The sequence below is a fragment of the Lytechinus pictus genome, chromosome 14 (genome assembly GCF_037042905.1).
Source record: "Lytechinus pictus isolate F3 Inbred chromosome 14, Lp3.0, whole genome shotgun sequence".
In the NCBI taxonomy this organism is placed as follows: domain Eukaryota; kingdom Metazoa; phylum Echinodermata; class Echinoidea; order Temnopleuroida; family Toxopneustidae; genus Lytechinus; species Lytechinus pictus.
Genome location: NC_087258.1, coordinates 25,250,682 through 25,274,662, shown reverse-complemented (window position 1 = coordinate 25,274,662; position 23,981 = coordinate 25,250,682). Strand labels below are relative to the sequence as shown.

Genomic DNA, 23,981 nt, shown 5'->3' with positions numbered 1-23,981 from the left:
TGCAAAAATACAAAGTTCAATAAATATATAAAATATACAAATCATATCTTTCTTGTAGAAGTTCAAAATATATATAATACACAAGTCGTCATATCTTTCTTGTAGAAATGAAATGTAAATCCTTGTTAAATATATTTTTTTACATATTCTCCCTGGTGCAAAAGCCTAGCCCATTTTTTTTTGTTCTTTTTTTAAGACGTGAAATATTTGTGTTGCATTAGATAGATAATTGGTTGGAACTTGTCTCAAACACGTATTTTTATTGGACTATTAACAGAGGAACAACCTCAACCACTCAAAAATTTCTAGCGCCCTCTTAAGTTGTATTCATTTTATTTTTTACTCACAATTTATCTGAGCATTGCCTTTTTGTTTTATTTAAAGGGATGGTCCGGGCTGAAAGTATTTATAGCTTAATAAATAGAGTAGAATTCGCTGAGCAAAATGCCGAAAATTTCATCGAAATCGGATAACAAATAACAAAGTTATTGAATTTTAAAGTTTAGCAATATTTTGGGAAAACAGTCATCATGAATATTCATTAGGTGGGTTGATGATGTCACATCTCCACTTTCCGTTTTCTTATGTTATTACATAAAATCATAATTTTTTCATTATTTCATACTTGTGCGAATAATATGTTTCCCTTATAGTGAAATAAGTTGCAGCAATAAATATCTAATGCACTAAATCAGTTGTCAATCCAATTTTTCTAGTTCTTGGAGGAAAAAAATTGAATAAACCTAATTTCATATAATAAAATACAAAAGAACAAGTGGAGATGTGACATCATCAGCCCACATAATGAATATTCATGATGACTGTTTTCCCACAATATTGCTAAACTTTAAAATTCAATAACTTTGTTATTTGTTATCCGATTTCGATGAAATTTTCGGCATTTTGCTTAGCGAATTCTACTCTATTTATTAAGCTATAAATACTTTCAGCCCGGACCATCCCTTTAAGGTTAGTATTTCGATTATCGGTTCCACGTCATTTGCTCCGGCGACAACTGCTACGATGGGAAATCTGCACGTTAAGCCAAACTTAAGACCTAATCTCCAAAACTAAATAAACCATAATCCTTACATTTATATTATCATGAACGAAAAACTGTATTATAGCTCTAACCCTAATATGCCCTCTGAGCTAATTAAGACCGGGTGGGTGTTTCATAAGGCTGTTAAGACTTAAGAGCAACTTCAAGAACGACGGGTGAACCTTTCTTACGGGCTGAATAATTACTAATGAACATTAATGGTGAATCGAAGTTACTCTTAAAATGCGAACAGCTAATGAAACGGCCCTTAGAGCAAATGTCGCAGGAGCATATGCCGTGCCACCGGATTATCAGGATATGCATGGGACAGTGTTTGTTACTTATTTACCTCAAAATCATTCTGTTCACCCTCTTTCTGAAACAGAGAAAGTATCAAGACGGTTTGCATTGCGAAGAAAGTTCCATGAATATATCCCTCGTGCAAGCGCAAAGGCAATTGAACATTCGCATCGCTTTATGATGCACAAGTAAACAAACAGGGGCGTTTTCAAGAGTCCCTTAGATACGAGCGCCCCGATTGGATAAAAGTTTTGACTCTGCGCAGATGTCATTGTGATGTCACGGCAGAAAGTTCGTTGACTTCGTATTTTTGACCAATTACGATTGACGTGCCCCAGTATTATAATAGTCTTGTTTTACCTTTCTACATTTACATTTACGTTATTTTTGATGGTGAGGATGGGATTACGTTGGAGAAGAGAGAATGGGAGACGGGAAGAGGGGGGGGGGGGTTCCTTGACGCCACCCGCTTTTCAAGAAAGAAATAATTTGTTAACGGTTAAGTCAGATTTTTAATTTGCAAACTTCTCTCGCTCAGTCTCGCCTCTCGCCTCCCAGCGCATATTATCCTTGAAGGTCAAGTCCACCCCAGAGAAATATTGATTTGAATAGATAGAGGAAATCAAACTAGCACAACACTGAAAATTTCATCAAAATCGGAAGTAAAATTAGAAAGTTATGACATTTCAAAGTTTCGCTTAGTTTTCACAAAATAGTGATATGCACAACTCAGTGACATGCAAATGAGACAGTCGATGATGTCCCTCACTCACTATTTCTTTTGTTTGTTATTGTTTGAATTATACAATATTTCATTTTTTACAGATTTGACAATAAGTACCAACGTGACTGAATTAACCATATGGTATTAAACAATGCTAATTGGACATGTTCAGGGAGGAATTAATCATCATTTCACTTGATATAATAAAATACAAAAGAAATAGTGAGTGGATGATGTCATCAGTCTCCTCATTTGCATACCGACCAGGATGTGAATATAACTATTTTGTGAATTTAAGTGAAACTTTAAAATGTCATAACTTTCTTATTTTACATCCGATTTTGATAACATTTTCAATGTTGTGTTTGTTGGATTTTTCTCTTTTTATTCAACTTAACGTTTTGTTGGGGTGGACTTGTCCTTTAATTTTATTTCGCCACTGAAGGATCCTTTGTATAGACTTGTTATAGTGCGGACACTGTAGATTTATCATGAGTCAAATTTATGAATTGTATTTTTTTTTTTTTTTGGGGGGGGGGTATAATTCTAACAAATTTCAAATATTGTTTGGTTAAAACTTTGATCATAAAGCAATCAATGTTCAGTATGATCTACTGGTATAAATGGGAAGGGAGTCTGGGCGTGCGCCTGGGCGTTGTGGCGTGCGCCTGTAATCCAAGCTGTGGGGAAGTTACAAATTGATGCAGAGGTTCGGTTCGAGCCCTGGTCACGTCTTTCGGATGGTGACGTTAAAGGTCGGTCCCAGACGTAAATAATCATATCTGATTGATACACGTCTGACAAAACTCAAAAACACACACACGTACAGATGGGGGGGGGGGGGAGGGGGGGGGGGGCTGGAGCCATGGGGGCCATGATGGCCCCAATAAACTTTCTAGACTCATGACCAAAACAAGCCAAAGCCCAAAGGAGAGATTAAACTGGTCAATATATTCCATTAAAACTTCCAATATCAATATTTTCCTTCCTTTCCGAAATTTTCGTAACGATTTTTTTCTATTTTATACGAAATCTTTCTTAGGTTCCATCACTTGATTGACTCTGGCTTAGTCAGTGAAGTCCAGCGATCTCTTTCGACCATTTCCGGAACTTGGTCAAGTGTAAAAACAACAACAAACCGGTGTCAGCAGCATTTTTGCATGCATGCGCTACACACACGATCGCAGTTTCGAAACCAGTCCTCATCTCAAGCTGGCATATCAAGATGGCGCGGACTTGCCACGTAGCACTAACTTCCGCGGTGATTTTCATCACTTTACTGTCCTTTGTCTCCATTGCTTTCTCGCAGTCTGAAGGAGAAGGTAATTGTATTAATGTAGTGTTATTTGTGGACTGCATACATATCTGAAATTCCTCAAAACATTATGCATTCTGTCAGTGCAACCAGGCTACTTTTTTATTAATCTCAGCGTAAATGATGTGACGTTTGCGCCGTAACTGCTGGCGTAGGCCATTGAATTCGCCCCGAAATGCACGTAGCCCACGGGGCGCACAGGCACAGGCACAGCTCAGCAAGCTAGCGCCTCAATTCAAATACCGGTATTCATTCATTGAAATTGAAAAGTGACTCGAGACTCGGTGTTTTCTCTAACAATTCCATGGTTTAGTGGAGATGTAGGCTAGATTAACAACGGGTTTTGTAATGCCATTCCGGTATGTATACCGGCGGTAGACCAAAAGCTTCGGTCTCTGTTATGTTATGACTTATGTTGGTTGTTCCGCTGAACTACATTGGCTCCACTCACCAAATACAGAGTCAGAGACCGAAGTTCTAGCGCGATCTGTACAGGGGACTCGATGGCCATATGTTTATTTACTTAAGCTCGGATAAAACGGGGAAGTGAAGTTGCCCGACAGCTGAAGTAAGTCACTGTTTTTCCCCTTTTTTATTTTTCCCCGTTTTGGTGCATTTCAGGCCAAAACGGAATAATAATCTCTATTTTGGTTCAATTCTTTTTCAATATTTTTATGAAATAAAGACAAAAATCGATGTGCCCCGTCGGGGGGATTTTGCATTGTTCACCCCCTAATGGTGGCTGCACGATAGCGAGCCGTCTGTACGAGGAGAAATTAAAAAAATAAAAAAATGTTGAAAAACTCCTCGAAACAGACGGCTGCCAGCTGTCTAGTATACCGGTAACCCAGAGAGCTCCCGCCCGCGCAGCGGGCGGGAGCCCAGAAGCTTACCGTGTATTTTACCATTGTCACCGGACTAGGGTGATTTATGGTCTAAATATTTCTCCAAATGAATTGTGAAAACGGAAAGTATACAATTACCACGATTATATGGATGAAGGTCTAACGAGTGGCAGATTCCTGACATCTGGGCACAGTCTGGAACCTCAAAAAAACGAAAAGTTCTCTCCTTCTACCCAGTCTCGATCGGCCATTTTGTTACGATTTTTAACAAAAATGGCCGATCGAGACGGGGTAGAAGGAGAGAACTTTTCGTTTTTTTGAGGTTCCAGACTGTGCCCAGATGTCAGGAATCTGCCACTCGTTAGACCTTCATCCATATAATCGTGGTAATTGTATACTTTCTGTTTTCACAATTCATTTGGAGAAATATTTAGACCATAAATCACCCTAGTCCGGTGACAATGGTAAAATACACGGTAAGCTTCTGGGCTCCCGCCCGCGCTCTCTGGGTTAGTATACCGGTAGATGCAAGCAGCAAAGCAAGTTTTTTTTTTTTTTGGGGGGGGGGCATGCATGTCTGTGCACCTAACTAACTTGTTAGTTTAAATTCCTTTTTATTTCACAAAAAACAAGAGACATCTGTTGATGTCGATGACATTCCTTCTTATTTCACAAAAATGGAGAGACATCAGATGATGTTGATGACATTCCTTATTCTTATCAGTTCATGTGCTAAAATTCTCTTGATAACTTGACTTAACTAAAGTCTTGAGAGAAATAAATGATTTTCTTTGAAAAAACCTTGTCCTTGCTTGGCAGCCATGGCCAGTCATTTTCAGATTGGAAAAAAAAATTGTGCCCCATTTCTTTGCACCCAATGACTTTACACACGACTTGGTTTTTTTTTATGACAATAAGGTATATCGCTAATCAGAACCGCAATGAATTATGGGATTGCAAAAGGGGCCGCTGCGCACTAGCGGACAGTCCGCAGTGCAATCTGACTGCAATCTGATTTCATCAAACAAACTCCAATCATTTTGAAATCTTGGACCCGAAATCTGTGCCTCAAGATAAATATAATGCATTTATTGCAAGTATTATTTTTTCCCCATGTTTCACTGGAGACCATTTCTCTGATGAAAATGAATTGATTTCTAAATTTATTTATAAAAGTAGATCACTGATAATTGTGATGGCTTCTTTTTCAGGCAAATATGGAAAGCTTCTCGTGGTTACCATAGCAACTGAAGAAACTGATGGGTTCAGGAGGTACATGGATTCTGCCGAGGCATTTGGACTTAATGTGAAGGTACCATAATTAAAATTATATGATATTGATAATAATAACTACAACAACCACAATAGTAATAATAATAATAATAAAATACTACTTATTTCACAATACCTCGTTATTTACCAAGGGTAGCCACTCTCAGCTGTAAGTTGTTCTTCCAGCGGGCCCTGTGTAACAGCAATATCATTACCCTTCTCCGTTCTCATATATCTTTGTTAAATTAAAATAACTGTCAGTCATGGGGAATTGTATTGTATAGGGTTATAATTTTTCAGCCCTCGTCATCACAGATGAAAGTGTGATAGTATATAGTGTGGGGAGGAGATAATCTGCGTTGTTTTCCTCTAACCAGATTAAAAAAAAAATGAAAATGTAAATTTCATCTTCTTGTGCTCTTTTTGCTCTTGTTTGCTTTCAATTTTATTTTGTTTTGTTCTCTAGAAGTAATAGACAAATTGACAAATTTAACAGTCCCAGAGTCCATAAATTCCACTTTTATCCACTCAATTAGCCTTCAATTTCACTATAATGTACATTGTGACCAGAATCCAATCACAATGCAATCCTACCAGATTCTTTTATTAATATTCAAGTTTTGAAATTGAATCCTCCTTGTGAATCTGAATTGAAAGTTTGTTCCTGCTTATTCATGTTTCAGTCAGCCGCATCATCAAGACATTGACAATTATTCAGTCGAGCTATAATACAAGAGTCAGATATAAGATCAGGGCCCCATCTTACAAAGAATTACAATTGATCCGATCAATCACAACAATGGACGGCCAGCAACATCAACATCTATTTATTATGCATGTTTGTTCAAAATATCTTCTAAGTATAATGTATATTCAAGCATTCATTTTTTTCTTGAAAAATTCACTTTGCTTCTCTTTATTTACGAAGGACATTGTGCAAATTTCCTGTATAAAAAATTATGACACTGATGGATTTCCATAGATTTATGATTGATCGGATCAATCGTAACTCTTTGTAAGGCGGGGTTCAGGGGAACGACTGATAAAAGAGACTGAAGCTTTTGGTCTTTACCAGTACAGGGGGATACATGGGGGCTAGGGGCTATTTGCCCCCGAAATGTTTCAAAAGAGCCCTGAAAAATCCCAATACATGGCCGTGTTGAAGCTTATCCAATGTTGCAGGATTAGGCAGTGAGCTGTGAAAAGTGGCCCGCGAAAATAAAAGTAATAAATTTTAGTCTGACGAGTACTAAATATATTTCTTAAAAGACGTATTAATTGTATCGTACATTTGCATTGCTTCATTGAAGTAAGTTACCAGAATTATGAAAATGTATAATCTGTCAAAAAGCATCTTCTCTTCATCAGCTTCATTTAATTTATTGTGGATATACTCTATTTATTGAAGTATCAATGTCACACTATTTTTGTATTATTATGCAACCTTACTCCTGATTTTCTGATCTTTTTTTTCAATTTTATTTTACACTTTTGTTTTCTGTGTGATAGGATCCTTTATTTTACTTTATTTTCCATTCTACAACAGGAAAAGTGTAATCACTCGGGGAGTATTTCACAAATTGACCTGGTCCTTTTCACTGCCACATTTGCTTTCTCAGGCAGTTAGATGCCACTATTGTCAGTGGAAATGGCTGACCAATTGCTTTGTGAAAAGCCCCCCCCCCCCCTTGATTAACCAGGAAGTCACTGGGCAGGTGGATGGTTTTTATTGTCTTTTTTTAAAAGGAAGACAGACAAAAGATGACTGGTTGATTAACCGCAGACAGGAAGTTGTCTGGAGTTCATGTTCAATGTTAGTTTTGTAGTCTGTGAATGAAGAGGATTTGAGCCCTGATCTGTATACATCGGTGTTTTGGAGTGACTTGTTATCCATCACCACACTTTTTAACACATGTTTAGTGATTTACATGTACACGTACTACCAATATACTCAAATTATGAAATGGATACAGGTTAAACTTTTCTGTCCAGTTTGAGTTTGGAAAGATGAGTTTCTTTTCTTTAAAGACCTCTACCTTTTCCCCAAAAAAATTGGTTGCTCTGTCTTATTTCTTATATTTTGCTTCCACTTCCATTCCTTGTCTTCCCCTCTCACCCCCATTCCAATTATTGTTTACTCCCTACCCCATTTACTCCCCTCTCCCCATCCTTTTTCTTTCTCTCATTCATATCTCCCATCCCCTTTCTTCCTCTATCCCCTCCCCTCTCTCCCTACCCATATCCTCTTTCCACTCCTATCTCTCCTCTACCAATCTCTCCCCTCCCCTGTCCTATATCCCTCTCCTCCCATTTGCTCTTTCCCTTCCTTCTCTCTTTCCTCCCCTTCCTCCTCCTCTCACATCTCCGACTATATTCTCCTGTCTTCTCCCCTCCCTTCTCCCCTATTCCTATTATCCCCTCTCGTTTATCCCTCCCCTCTGCTTACATCTACCAATCCCCTTCTCTTTCCTCTCTCTTCTATCCCATCTCTTCATTCCCCTCTCCCCCTCCTTCCGCTTCTCTCCCCACCCATCTCCTCTTCACACTCCCGTCTATCCTCCCCCTTCCCTCTCCTCCTCTCCCCTCTCCACCCATCTCTTTGAACTAGGTGGTAGGAATGAACCAAGAATGGAAGGGCGGTGACATAGAACACTCTCCAGGTGGAGGCTTCAAGATCAACCTCCTAAAAGAAGCTCTAGCACAGTATGAAGATAATGAAGAACTTGTCATCATGTTTACTGATAGGTCAGTATTACTATAATTACTATCCGCTCAGTCATCATCATCATTCATTTCAGCACTTTCCCTCATTCATTTGCTAAGTAACATTAATCTAACCAGGTGTTGGGTCTTTTTTCAAGTAAAAAAATACTGTTCCCACTGGCCTATCCGTGTTGTTGTTGATCTTTGTGATCATTTTAAACTTAGATTTTATGATTTTACAGTGTGCGGTTTATTCAAATGTGTCAGATGTCGATCAGTGATGAAATGTTGACAAATAATCTTTACGTTAAAGAAATTGAATCATTGCTGCAAAGTACTTTGCTTTAAGATTAGCTGTGAGGTTCTATGTTTGACCTCATTTGCAGACTTACTTTTAGTTATGGAATCACGGATAATCATTGAGTTATAATTTGTTTTTTATCCGTTTTTATTGTTTCCTTTTAGCTATGATGTGATCTTCTTGGCTGATGCAGATGAGATTTTAAGGAAGTTCAAGGCATTCCAAGTGAATCTCCTCTTCTCGGCAGAGACCTACATCTGGCCGGACCAATCTCTCGCGGTAAAGTAGGAAAAGATCTTCATTGTTCTAATACTCAAAGCATGAACTCGTAGCAGCTCTATGACTGTCACATTGAAGTGCATGTGGTGCTAGTTTGGCAGCTTTGACCTAAGTAGGGTAAAGGGGAATTCCTTCTGGGGCCTGTTTCAAAAAGAGTTGAGATGAGTTGCAACTTCAAACATCAAACGCAACCTGATTTCAACCTAAAGTTTCAACCAATGAAATGCACATATTAGGGACTTGCACTTATTTTCGTTTAAGCACAACTCTTTCTGCAACAGGCCCCTTGACACACTGTTGATATAATAATGTGTAACATTTATATAGCACTTAACGTCTGATGGGTTATAATGAATGGATTATTACTTGCTGACCTAAGACTCTGTTGTGTAAAGCACTAGAAAGACATGCACATTGTATTTGTAACAGAGACACTTTGGTGAAAGCAAATCCTGTGTACCAGCGAGAAATTTATTCATTGGCCAAACAAACCTTCTTTGCCATGGGCAACTGTCAGTTTAGGGAAAGTGAGACAATGACTTTCACATAACCACAAGGCAATTTCCAGTGGCATTTCATAATGTCTGCTGATCATTAATCTTGTTCTTCTCTAGGTGATTTATGTCCGAATGGTGTCAAAAATCCCCCATGAAACCAGAATCCTGTTTCATAAAGACTTGTTATAATAGCAAATGTACAATCCCTATTACAAATTTTCTTTCGGCCAATCAGATTGAAGGATTTCAGTAGCTTTTTCACTGTTCTTGCAAACAAGTTTCATGAAATGGGCCCCAGATGACAATCTTCTTTTAATGCTACATGTATGTTTCTACCCACTTCATACTATTACCAGAAAGGCAGAAAATAAATTAAGAGAAAGATATTCATGTTCATGTATTTATGAAGGTTTATATAAAAAAATCTAAGAACAATATGATAGCTGCAGCTACATCTGTGTCCTGCAATAATGATTACATACATGTGTAAATTGCCACTTACAAAACAAAAATAGTTATAAAGTAATCATACAAATAATCCACACACTTACTTTCTTTTATCCTTCCCTTATTTCTCCTGATTTTTTTAAAATTTGAACTAATTCATTAAATCCACACCTCTCTCGCTTTCCTCTTTTAGGACGAGTATCCTCCAGTTGAGAATGGCTACCCGTATCTCTGCTCTGGTATCTACATGGGGTACGCCTCCTACATCTACAAAGCTCTTACCTACAAACCTGTGGAAGATTTGGACGATGATCAGCTTTTCTTCACACATCTCTTCCTAGATTACAGGGTGAGCAATTCACTTTATATTTGTTAGGTCTGCAAACAGTTGGTTTATTCTTGGAAAGTCTTATACCACATTGATTCATATTCACATGGTCAACATGCTGTTGGTCTACTTTTTTGGGTAGTCTCATACCCATTTGGTCTGCTAAGAATTTAGTCTAATTGTCAATTGGTCTACACTTCACTTGGTCTCATACCAACCTAGTATAATTCTCATTTAGTCTCTTGCCCAGTTGGTCTTAAGTAGTCTGAAAGCGGGTGATCTACCACGCAGAGAGTCTGGTACCGTATGGACTAAACCCATTTGATCTGCTATTGATCAGGTGTAATTGCTGCCTGGTCTGCATTACAATTGGTCTAATACTGACCTTGACCAATTCTTATTGAGTCACATGCACAGTAAGTCTCATTTGGTCAACAAGCAGGTGGTCTAATTCTCAGATAGTGTGATACCACATGGACTAAACCCATTTGGTCAACTATTAATTTGGTCTAATTGTCATTTGGTTTACATTAAACTCGGTCTAATACTGACCTAGTCTGATTCTCATTTAGTCTAATGCCCAGATGGTCTAATTTCCTCTTCACTTTTTCAACAAAAACTTGGTTCATCATAATTTCTTCTCATCATATTGATGAGGTGTTAGTTGAAAGGAGTATAGGCTCACTGAAAATTAGACAAATTGGTAAATAGGCTAAATGGCACTTAGACCAAATGGTCAGGAGACAAACTGAATATAGATAAACTAAGATTAGACCATGTATGATGAGAGGAATTGGAAAGTAGGCTTAGCCAATGTAGACCAATAAGCAATTTCCAGAATCTCTGTGATTTTTATCACTTCAGGGGCTCATTGGTCAAATTTTACAAAGAGAGAAACCAGACAACACAAAATCAGGTTAGATAAAAGAAGCATTGAATTCCCCTCTTTTAATGAAGGGACAGTCACCTTTCAGGGTATTGTAGATGGCATATTCCATTATTAAATGCTGTTTCAGTAAAATTTCTATCTATAGGAATTTATGTCACGCAATATATACCAATACATAGTGCACTGTGTTATTCTCCTCCTTTACAGGAAAGTTGGAATATAAAGCTAGACAATCCAGCTGTTATCTTTCAAAACATCAATGGGGCAAGAGGTATGTATCCCAAAAGCAGTATTGTGTATGTGCTGCAGCTCAGTTCCTATATAGTTCTAGTTGTAATCATACTTGCTTCTTAGCTTATATTGATTTTGTTTTTCTTGATTCTATTTTTAATATTGATTTTTGAATTATCTAAAGACTCGCAAACTGTGTATTCATGCTTTTAAAAACTGAAAAGAACTTTGTGACCTTACAATAAAAAAAATAACTAACTAAAGTTTAAAAAAAGAGAGAAATATTTGTGGTTTATTTTCTCTCTATGCAGATTTTAATGGTTGTCACCAAAATTGAAAAAAAAAATGGCTTGATTTTCATGTACATGTATATTGGCTTGGAAATTTGCATTATTTCTGAAAGAGTTTACAGTTTGAGACAATGAGATTGGTTTTCTCTATTCTGTTATTTGTAGTTCACCAAAAGTTGTTAATCTACATGTATGATCAAACAGTCGGGAGCCAACGTTACTAAAACTTTGTTTACATCTTGTATTTCAAATGTTTGTGTTCTTTTATGAAGAAAGCAACTGTAGTTTAGACTCATATTTTTAAAGTTTTGTGAGACTTTTGGAGCTCTTTTCTGTTATGGGGTCTTGTTTTGCTTCACATAATTCTGACGCCACTAACTAGCGTTCTTTTCATCTGCTTTACATAAGAATGACAATATTCTGCACCTATATATATCACTAACAAGAGCATTAATATCACATCAAAACAATATCTCTCAGGTTTTACAGATATATCATCAGCTATTCCCACTCAAGTCGATCGAATTGCTAAGCCACGGATGACATCCTTTATATATAATTATTAGGCCTTGTTTTTGTAGCAGCAATTATGTAGATGTTTTCTTCTCTTTATATGTGAAATTAAGTGAAAGTAAAGTGCATGTCAGCATCATTTTTTTATATTATATTTTTAATGACTATTTTCATGTACCAGGTGATATAAAGCTGAGATTTGAAGGGAAAAACAATCTCCTCCACAACACAAAGTATAACACAGTTCCCTGTGTCTTACATGGCAATGGCCAAAGTAAGGTAAGAATCAATAATTCATTTATATTTCATTTTCCAAAATCAGTTCCCCTTGCCCCCCCCCCCCAAAAAAAAGAAGAAAAATCACAAAAAATGGCATTGAATATCTCTATAAATGTCTATGCTACTTTCATAAATTTGGTATCAAACAACAGAGCTCCACTGTCTCTTTAATATAAATGTATCATACAGATACAAGTGAATGGCATTTAGAGTTTGATTAAAAGAAGAAATATATAACTAAAAATTTCTGAGATATATATATATTTCTTGTTAAAATCTTATGTCATGCTTTCACCCTTCGTAATTGGTGCCATATTCATGGAATGATTATGTCTGATGCAAATTTATTATGAGCAATTAGAAGCAATATTAACCACTTAGTAATACAGGTTTTAGAACATAAAAACAATAATCAGTTAGCGCCATGTGTTTGTGTCTATATGTATTGATATTCATTTCTTGATATCTTGTTGATGTTAGGATAATTGTTTATTGAATTTGGAAGGGCCACTTTTGACCTTTGTCAAATAAAGCCATTTAACCCTGATCCTTCCTCATTTAATAAACTTTTTATTCTGTTGAGGGCAAACAATTCCATCTATGGTATTACCAATATACAGTGCGTATCAAAAAAAAGTTTACACTTAGAAAAAATCCTGTAAAATTATATATTTGTAATATCCTGAAGATTTTTCCACATTTTAACATTGGTACAGGTCCATTTAAGCAAATGACGATATAACTGTCGAAAAACATTTCCGCTTGAGTGAGCACCACTTACTTTTGAAAAGTTAGTGAAAAATGATTTGCGCAGAACTTTGAAAAAGTTATGCGAATAAAAGTAGACCTTAATCATGAAGCACATTTGGGATTTAGCTAGTAAAATTGATTTGATGATATCTTTTACCTTTTTAACTTGTTTCCTTGCCCAAAACACTTCGAAGAGTGCATTGCGCCTCACCCCACTCCCCCACACACCAAGGCCATCGTGACGATATTTGCTTTACACTGAGCTGTGATGTACATGAAATGGCTTAGGCTTCATTTTCATTCTGTTAATCATTGTCAAGCTTGGGAAAAGTGTGGAGAAACAAGTATTACATGAAAAATGAAATGTAAACCCACTTTAAATGATACAAATTTAGTGGAAAAAATGCTGGAGATGTCTGATATAAACTTTTGTTCAGATTCAGTTATGTCCTCAGATCTATCTGGCACAAAAAAGGGTAAAGGTTGTGCGAACTAAGTGTTGAAATTTCAATTTGGGTGGAAAAATTGTTACAAAATGCTTGAATGTATCTGTTTTATTTCAATTGACTAAAAGTGCAAGGGAAATGGATGAGAAATGTTTTGCAGAGTAAGTTTGATTTCGCCCTTTCCCCTTTACACAGCGTGAAAACGAGCAATTCTGCGCAAACAGATTTCTGCGAGCTTTACAAAAATGGACGGAGCTCACTCAAGTGTAACATTCTGTCAAAACTTACTTTCATTAGATAGATGACACCCAAACCCAAGATTATATGCAGAGCTTCCAAGTCTCCCGGATCCTGCGGGAGAATACTGGATTACGATCCAATCTCCCGTTCTCCCGACCCCATGCCAAAATCTCCCGGATAATCAGGATTTTTAGCTGTTAAATTGTAAAATTCGTACAAACGACTGTTTAACGAGTCTAGCATGTTCAACTCCTTAACACCCACGTGGAACCTCCTTATCACATTTTCATTTTACCCAGTAACTGCTACCAGTTTTTGTATAATCGTACATTGATTTCGCATGTAAATAAAGATAATTTTACTGAACGACTGGTGAAGTAGTCTAACAAGCCATTTTATTTGCGGGTTCTGCATGTGTGTGTGATGAAAACTCTTCAGCGGTACTCCATGCACATGGCCCCCGATGCGCCCCGGCGCGGCTCCAGCCCGCCGCGCTGCGCCAGGAAGCTCCGAGAATTAAAGTTCACGAGCACTGCGAGGCATTTCTCGTAAGCTTGCGTGCGCCTTATTCGAGCTGAAACTGTGGATCAACGATGGGATTAACAAGTGGATTACTTTTTTACACCTCGACTTTCAATTTCAGGAATAATTTTATTGACAATCTTGAAGAATTAGAAGCAAAGTGGAGATTTTTTCGCCTACTTTCACTTGGGTTGATCGGATTCGAACATTTTCTCTTTCGAGTTTCGTGAGTGAGCTAGCCTGGCGCTGGCTGGCTGAGCTGTGCGAAGCACGCCCCGTCCCGATTCATCCACACTACAATCGCATCGCCAGTGACCATGGAGATCAATGGAGATGGAGTCATCCAAGACGACAAAATACTTGTCGAAGTATAAAGATAGTTTTCAAGCAGAATGGGACTGTGTGACAATTTTCACAGGAATCCCTCAGAGACTTTAAACAGTCCACATATAAAGCTCATTTACCATGTTTACCACTTCTGCAGCCCCTTCCCCCTCTGGCCAATTATAAAGGTATTTTCATGTTGAATTCATTCTTTTATGAATTATTAAAAAAATCTACTGTATTGCCTGAAGTGTATATTTAGTCAATGAAAATTCATGAATTCTCTCTAATGTGCATTTAATCTATCAGAATATTTTTTGATGGTTTAGACAGCTGTCGGTTACTATCAAATGTTGTTTCCTAATGTGTTTTGCTACCCAAAACTCCCATCCGTGGGACAACGTTCCGCCGCTCCCTCACAAAATCATACCTCCGCGAAATCTACTGGATTCTATCATCCCAATGTTGGCAGCTCTGTATATGTGAAAAAATTACCCACATGTTGTATATTTTTTAATTTACAGGGCTTTTTCAAAGTGTAAACTTTTTTTTGATACGCGCTGTATATGATTTATTTGTAGGTACTATCTAGACTGTACCTGATGAATAATTGACTTTTGAAATCATTTTATTTTGTATTGTATCTATCCCTTTCTTTTGTCGTAATATTTATCTATTTTAGATATACCTGAATCATCTGGCCAATTATCTCCCCAATAAATGGACCTTTGATGGAGGATGTCAAAACTGCGATTTAGAAAGGTTCAATCTTCAAGGGTTACAGGTAAGGATACTCTGCCCATGCCCCTAACACCTACACCAAAGAAGATGTTGATATGTATACAGATGAATCCCTTGACTTGGGCAGACCTGCCAACCAGTACGTTTTAGCCGTATTTAGTACGTTTTTGCAACCAAAATACGGCAGTACGTTTTTTCTTTAAAAAATATGTTTTTTGTAAAAAAAAAAAAAAAAAAATCATCTCTGTATGTCTCTATTTCATAAAACGTACACAAATATGGTTATTAGATCAATGTAATTTCAGGTAACTTGTTTTTTTTTTCAATCATTTTGTAAAAACCAGGGTGAGATATACACAAGTTTCAATGGTTTTTTTTTTCATCTGCAAGAGCAGTGCGCATTTTAGCTTGCATGCAGCTTGAGCGCCGTGATGGGCGAGTGTGCCAAGCATTTTATTATGAAATACACTTTTTTTGGGGAAAATACAGTTTTTTGTATCACAGAATACAGTTTTTCATTCCCAGAGGTTGGCAGGTCTGCTTGGGCGATTTTTATGACATCCCAGATCTAAAAATAGTGTCTCACTAAACTAGGCAAGTATCTGCCAAAAATCACTGCTACAAAAATGCCGAATAAAAAAGACATGCTCAATTTTTGTTGTCTTGTGCTTATCAAGAATGAAAAGGAAGCAAAATGAAACAATGCACAACATTATTTATTGTTACTATCATGTTGGTCACATGTGAATACACCTGTATGAAATATTGAAATATTTGTTCTCCTATTCCACATACCAGGTTGAAGAATATCCGACTGTAGTGATTGCTGTCTTCATTGGAGTCCCGACGCCATTCTTTGAAGAATTCTTAGATCGCCTCGCCAAACTGAACTACCCAAAGAACAAAATAGACATCTTTATTCATAACAGGGTAAGCATGACTATTGATTTCATTTAAATATGATATCACTGCTGGGGGAAAATCTTCATAACTAAAAACTATTCAAATGTTTAAAGGAGAATGAAACTCTTGGAGCAAGTTAGCTTTTGTGAAAGCAGAAAAATCAAAGAATAAGATCAACAAAAGTTTGAGTAAAATAGGACTAGCAATAGAAGAGTTATGAGCATTTGAATGTCGAGATCACTAATGCTATGGAGATCCTCCCATTGGCAATGCGACCAAGATCTATGATGTCACAGATGAACAACTCTCCCCTTTTGGACACTGAAAATATACCCCAAAACATCTCTTTTTGCTCATTCTAATCATATGACAAACGATTCATCAATGATATAATGTTGTGAAACCTCTGTACTTGTCCTCTCATAAAGAGAACACCTCACCTTGTGATAGACTCTATAAAAGTGAGAATATAAGTGAAATAAGTACTAAAGTAATGAGGGAGTTGTACGTGTGTGACATCACAGATCTTGGTCGCATTGCCAATGGAAGGATCTACATGGCATTAGTGATCACAATATTCAAATGCTCATAACTTTCTTATTATTCATTCAATCTTCCTCAAACTTTCACAATATGTTTCTTTGATTTTTCTCTTTGATATGGATTCAGCTGGTTTCAAGGGTTTCATTCTCCTTTAAGCATGACTGAATAATTATTTCCAGTTGAATAATTTACCCTTCATATCATATGTGTGCCTTCATTTCTTAGATAGAAAGGTCACCATTTTTTGTACAAAAATGTCCTGATTTTTTCCTGTTTTTTTTCATATCTTGCCTACTGACACAACATTTGTCTTGGGGAAAATATAATTCACACCACACATTTCAAGAACAGGAAATGTAAAATAAAGGGGTAAATCTGAAAATTTGTGTAGGAAACAAATGGAGAGTGGTCCACAAAATAAGCCATTTTGAAGCATGTTTACCAATTTGAGGATCCAGGATCTCTTTTTTCCCAAATTAATTTGCTCCTTGGGTTTTGTTCTATAAATTGAATGTAATGTTCCATAATAATATTCAACACTATTTCGACCCTGTCATTTTGATCTCCTTAAACCTTACTTGATCGCATGTCTTGAGCCTCCTGTACTCGTGTTATCTCCCCTCTCACATGTCCATTATCTATGTAAATCAGTAAATCAGTAAATCAGAGTTTCTTTTGTTATGGAAGAGGTGTGGCTGGCGACAGATTGTGGAGCCTACCTTTTGTTTTTACGACCCATGTGATTGACTTTCATGGTTCAAGTCTACCTGTTGCAATGAATAGCAAAGATTACCATTCAGAAGATGTATTCAGTTACCTTCTTGGGGGTGTTTCACGAAGCAAGTAGTCAGTGAGTTTCACTGGCTATTGTTAAAAGCTACCAAAATCCTTGCATCTGATTGGCTGAGACTAAACCAGTCAGTGAAAAATCACTGAAATAACTCTTCATGAAATGCTCCTCGCGGTCTCTCCATTTCAAAACAAAGTGATATATTGAAGATTCTTGAAGAGTTGTTTGACACCATTTTATCAGGCAAATCCACCCCCTGGTTATCTTCTGTTTTCTTATGGGCGTGTTCAGTATGGATGCTCTCATTCTTATCAGATAGTACACACATTTAACTTGATCTGTACAGACCGGCACTTCTATAGGTGGCCAAAATGCTAAATGCCATGGCTGCAGAAGCATTCATGGTTGTAATAATATACACCAGTTGGTGAGACATTTACATATCTACAAGGATGTCGGATTCCAGACTGATTACTTATTAGTTTTTTAATAAGTTATTAATAAAACTGTAGAAATCCTTGTATTAGAGACAAGATTTATCCAGATTGGGTGGTGAAGAGCAAGTTTTCTTTTGGATGATTCTTTATAGTATGTATCTGCAACTCCCTATATGTGGGACCCTCTGAAAATGGATTGTTTCTGTTTATTATTTCATATGAAAAGTTGAAATTCTATTTGCTCTTAAATCATAAATGATTTGAGCTTGAGCAGTTCATATAAAAGTTGAATAACATAAGAGAAAACCGAGGTTGGATGTACCATAGGTTTAGTGGTCTATGGATATGCCATTTTGTTTTAGTTTGTATTTTTTGTTTTCTTCATACATATTGTATAATCTGTTAATCCAATCATTGTATATTTTGTTTATAAACCAATCATCATATATTTTGTTATATTTACTGTGTTCTCTCCACAGGCAATGTTCCATTATCACATGCTAGAAAAGTTCAGAGCGGAGAAGGGCCCTTTATAACAACATTAAGATTATCTTTCCTGTAGAGGAATTAAATGAGACCAGTCTTCAAACCATTGGAACCAATCATTATATATATTTGATATAAACCAATTATTGAATATTTTGTTATATTTTCCACGTTCTCTCCACAGGCAATGTTCCATTATCACATGCTAGAAAAGTTCAGAGCGGAGAAGGGCCCTTTATAACAACATTAAGATTATCTTTCCTGTAGAGGAATTAAATGAGACCAGTCTTTAAACCATTGGAACCAATCATTATATATATTTGATATAAACCAATCATTGAATATTTTGTTATATTTTCCACGTTCTCTCCACAGGCAATGTTCCATTATCACATGCTAGAAAAGTTCAGAGCGGAGAAGGGCCCTTTATAACAACATCAAGATTATCTTTCCTGTAGAGGAATTAAATGAGACCAGTCTTCAAACCATTAGAACCGATCATTGTATATATTTGATATAAACCAATCATTGTATATTTTGTTATATTTACCATGTTCCCTTCATAGGCCATGTTCCATTATCACATGCTAGAAAAGTTCAGAGCAGAGAAGGGTCCTCTCTATAACGGCCTCAAGATCACCCTTCCTGCAAAAATGTTGAATGAGAACAGTCTTCAAACCATTGGAACTAATCATTATATATATTTTATGTAAACCAATCATTTTATATTTTATTATATTTTTCATGTTCTCTCCACAGGCAATGTTCCATTATCACATGCTAGAAAAGTTCAGAGCGGAGAAGGGTCCTCTCTATAACGGCATCAAGATCACCCTTCCTGCAAAAATGTTGAATGAGAACAGTCTTCAAACCATTGGAAACAATCATGGTATATATTTGATATAAACCAATCATTGTATATTTTGTTATATTTACCATGTTCTCCCCACAGGCAATGTTCCATTATCACATGCTAGAAAAGTTCAGAGAGGAGAAGGGTCCTCTCTATAACGGCATCAAGATCACCCTTCCTGTAAAAATGTTGAATGAGAACAGTCTTCAAACCATTGGAACTAATCATTATATATATTTGATTTAAACCAATCATTGTATATTTTGTTATATTTACCATGTTCTCCCCACAGGCAATGTTCCATTATCACATGCTAGAAAAGTTCAGAGCGGAGAAGGGTCCTCTCTATAACGGCATCAAGATCACCCTTCCTGCAAAAATGTTGAATGAGAACAGTCTTCAAACCATTGGAACCAATCATTGTATATTTCAATGTATTTTTCATGTTCTCCCCACAGGCAATGTTCCATTATCACATGCTAGAAAAGTTCAGAGCGGAGAAGGGTCCTCTCTATAACAGCATCAAGATTATCTTTCCTGTAGAGAAATTGAATGAGACCAGTCTTCAAACCATTGGAACCAATCATTATATAAATTTGATATAAACCAATCATTGAATATTTTGTTATATTTTCCATGTTCTCTCCTAAGGCAATGTTCCATTTTCACATGCTAGAAAAGTTCAGACCGGAGAACATCAAGATTATCTTTCCTGTAGAGAAATTGAATAAGACCAGTCTTCAAACCATTGGAAACAATCATGGTATATATTTGATATAAACCAATCATTGAATATTTTGTTATATTTACCATGTTCTCTCCACAGGCAATGTTCCATTATCACATGCTAGAAAAGTTCAGAGCGGAGAAGGGCCCTCTATAACAACATCAAGATTATTTTTCCTGTAGAGAAATTGAATGAGACCAGTCTTCAAACCATTAGAACCAATCATTATATATATTTGATATAAACCAATCATTGAATATTTTGTTATATTTACCATGTTCCCTTCATAGGCCATGTTCCATTTTCACATGCTAGAAAAGTTCAGAGCGGAGAAGGGTCCTCTCTATAACAACATCAAGATTATCTTTCCTGTAGAGAAATTAAATGAGACCAGTCTTCAAACCATTGGAAACAATCATGGTATATATTTGATATAAACCAATCATTGTATATTTTGTTATATTTTTCATGTTCTCTCCACAGGCAATGTTCCATTATCACATGCTAGAAAAGTTCAGAGCGGAGAAGGGTCCTCTATAACAACATCAAGATTATCTTTCCTGTAGAGAAATTGAATGAGACCAGTCTTCAAACCATTGGAACCAATCATGGTATATATTTGATATAAACCAATCATTGTATATTTTGTTATATTTACCATGTTCTCCCCACAGGCAATGTTCCATTATCGCATGCTAGAAAAGTTCAGAGCGGAGAAGGGTCCTCTCTATAACGGCATCAAGATCACCCTTCCTGCAAAAATGTTGAATGAGAACAGTCTTCAAACCATTGGAACCAATCATTGTATATTTCAATGTATTTTTCATGTTCTCCCCACAGGCAATGTTCCATTATCACATGCTAGAAAAGTTCAGAGCGGAGAAGGGCCCTCTATAACAACATCAAGATTATCTTTCCTGTAGAGAAATTGAATGAGACCCGTCTTCAAACCATTGGAACCAATCATTATATATATTTGATATAAACCAATCATTGAATATTTTGTGATATTTTCCATGTTCTCCCCACAGGCAATGTTCCATTATCACATGCTAGAAAAGTTCAGAGCGGAGAAGGGTCCTCTCTATAACAACATCAAGATTATCCTCCCTGCAGAATCCTTGAGTGATGCCGAAGGAAGAAATCGTGGAGTGTGAGTATACCCTGACTAATCGGTGACACGACATTTGCTCCTGCGACAATTGCTCCGGGCTTTATTTCGTCTAAGATGTAGGGTTAGGGTTGGAATAGGGCCTTATTTTAGGTTTAGGGTTAGGTTTACGATAGGGTATCGTGTTAAATCCAGGGTTGAAGTTGGCGATTCCATTAGTGTGTGGAATTCACAGCGGAGCAAGTATCGCCGGAGCAAATGTCAAGAAACCGACTTATCTTGATCCTAAGTAGGTCTCGGGGAGGGCTACCAGGCATGTCGAGACCCAATGGGTGATTTCAAGTACGGTGTTCGGTGTTGGTGTTGGTGTTGAGAGCGTGAAAAGGCTGCTGAACCGAGCTGAGTTCAGAGGAGCGATACCGATCGCGTTATCGATATCCTATGACGTCACGCCTCTGCGCTGCGCTGCTGATCATCTCAACTTTACGCGAGAAATTCTCGACGACGAAAGCGAAATCGGGAAGAAATTGCAGTAAAATTTTATCGTACAGAATGCAGAGGTTAAAAATCACTTCAATAATCAGAAAGCATAAATATTATTTTTCATTAAAATGTGTAAAACTCTAATGATTTGCGCTCATCTTAACTGTAATAGATAAATTTACGGGGGTGTTTCATCGTGTTCGCCTCCTGTTCGTGAACTACAGTTCATCAACACCAACACCGAACTTGAAATCACGATTTTCCCAATCCCTGGGGGTTGGTGTTGGTGAATAGGGAAATTGCACGTAGATCGTCAACACCAGCTGTAATGCTCGGTTCAGCAGACGACATTCAACACCAGAGCTCAACACAAACTGCCGGAAATACGTCATATTTTCCGAGGTCAACCCCAACACCAGCGTGATTTCAAGTACGGTGTTGTAGCTGGTGTTGGTGTTGTCCCAACACCAACACGAGATTTCAACACCGTACTTGAAATCACCCAATGTGTGACATCCGGGCCAGTACCACTGTTCGAAAAATATGCAACACTTTTAAAGTGCACATGTACGTGTATATCAGACCCAAAAGTGTTCCCAAAAATGTGGTTTCCTCTACAAATCCACTGCAAATTATGTTTCTTGCCAAGCTTAAAAAGTGTATAATTATGGTGTTTTTTTTACTTTTATGGTTTGAAATCCATTGATTTTTATGATTTTAATAGTGTTGACGGCCATTTTCACTAGTAGAATAATATACAAACAAAATTCAAATTCTTTTGAAGTATATTTTATAAGGATTTATCATATTTTCAAATACCATATACCATAACTGATTTTTGTCATTTGAATTTATAAGAGAAATTATCATGCCAACAAGCAACTTGAATCTGCACTGGTGATTTGAAATGAAAGTTGAATATTGATGACATTGTGTGGGTATTGTGACCCAGTGGATTAGTCTTGGGACTTGAAGCAGAGGGTCGTGGGTTCGAAATCCAAGCCATGGCGTAATTAAATTTCCTTCAGCAAGAATTTGATCCAAAATGCGCAGTACTCAACCCAGGTGAGGTAAATGGGTACTTGGCAAAAATGCATTCCTTGAAATGTTTGTGCATTGGAAAAGGGAGGCGGGCTGAAGCCAGCCGGGTAATATCCAAGTCCTTTGAAAGGGCATCATAATGATCATAATCATAATAATATCATAATGCGCTATGCAACAACTGTGTGTTGTTGTTATTTCTGTTACTATTTTTTTTTAATTTGCAGGGATTATGGTATAAGTAAGGAATGTCAGTATTATTTCTCTGTGGATTCTGATGTACAACTTACCAATCCCGATGTCCTAAGGCTTCTTATGGAAACTAACAAGTAAGTGAATATGATCCTTTAAAAGTTTGAGAATTCAATGTCAGGATATACTAGTCTTCGACTTTACAGTCAACTTTTATAGGGAGTGGATTATTATTTGCTGACACTAAACTTTGTGAAAAGCATTGGAAATATCTGTAAATGAGACTTCTTTGATGGAGATAGATGGAGAAAAAGATAGAAAGATACAGGATTATGTGCGAAATATGATACTATTTTCATATTTCATATTAATACATGTAAAATGAACAATAACAATATAATCATAATCATAACATAATTACAAATAAGTCTAAGAGAGAGAAGGTGGGGGGGGGGGGGGTGAAAACAAATCATTACAATAAATGGAAATTAGATTTTTATTTCAAGAAGTCCAAAATTGTGTATTTAAATAGGAGAAGCGTAATGCTGCTTGTTTCTAACTCGGGACTCTAAAACCACTCTTACGATTCTGGCATGGCATGAATCATAAATTTTCTTTTTTTCTTCCTTGAACAGGGGGATTGTAGCCCCACTGGTTTCCAAGCCAGGTAAGCTATGGTCAAACTTCTGGGGTGACCTGAACAACATGGGGTACTACGCTCGTTCAGACGACTATGTAGACTTAGTCAGGGGAGATAGGAGGTAAGGGTTTATTCTCTTCAAATTCTTACTCAAGTGCTCCGGATTTTCTCTGAAGTCATGCATTAAGCACAGGGAATAATTATTAATATTTCTTCTTTGAAATATTGTCTGATACTGTTTTCGATCAATTAATGAAATGTTGGTCGAAAGTTTCAATAATTACTTGTCTGGAAAAACAACCCATCCGGACAATATATGTGTATCATCAGGCGGGTATATGGTCATTAATAAACTTCTGGAGTACTATTTGTCACTAAGGTTTTTAGTAGAGTGCCATTTTCGCGTACACATCTGAACTATGTACATGTACTCCTTTTCTATTTTTTGTTCACATATTTAATATATGATATTATTAGTATATGTTATATAATTTTAT

The 23,981-nt window shown here is 36.8% G+C and overlaps 1 protein-coding gene across 1 annotated transcript in view; it reads left to right on the top strand.

Annotated features, from left to right (window-relative positions):
• The first annotated feature begins 3,171 nt into the window (after positions 1-3,171).
• LOC129276874 (procollagen-lysine,2-oxoglutarate 5-dioxygenase 1-like) overlaps positions 3,172-23,981 on the top strand; it is a 33,143-nt gene continuing 12,333 nt past the window's right edge. The window contains exons 1-12 of the mRNA XM_064109432.1: positions 3,172-3,388; positions 5,438-5,538; positions 8,107-8,243; positions 8,667-8,781; positions 9,919-10,074; positions 11,150-11,213; positions 12,158-12,255; positions 15,220-15,321; positions 16,077-16,208; positions 21,049-21,170; positions 22,880-22,981; positions 23,480-23,605. Of these exons, the coding sequence (XP_063965502.1) occupies positions 3,292-3,388; positions 5,438-5,538; positions 8,107-8,243; positions 8,667-8,781; positions 9,919-10,074; positions 11,150-11,213; positions 12,158-12,255; positions 15,220-15,321; positions 16,077-16,208; positions 21,049-21,170; positions 22,880-22,981; positions 23,480-23,605 (1,352 nt within the window). The 5' untranslated portion in view covers positions 3,172-3,291. The remainder of the gene's footprint in view (positions 3,389-5,437; positions 5,539-8,106; positions 8,244-8,666; positions 8,782-9,918; positions 10,075-11,149; positions 11,214-12,157; positions 12,256-15,219; positions 15,322-16,076; positions 16,209-21,048; positions 21,171-22,879; positions 22,982-23,479; positions 23,606-23,981) is intronic.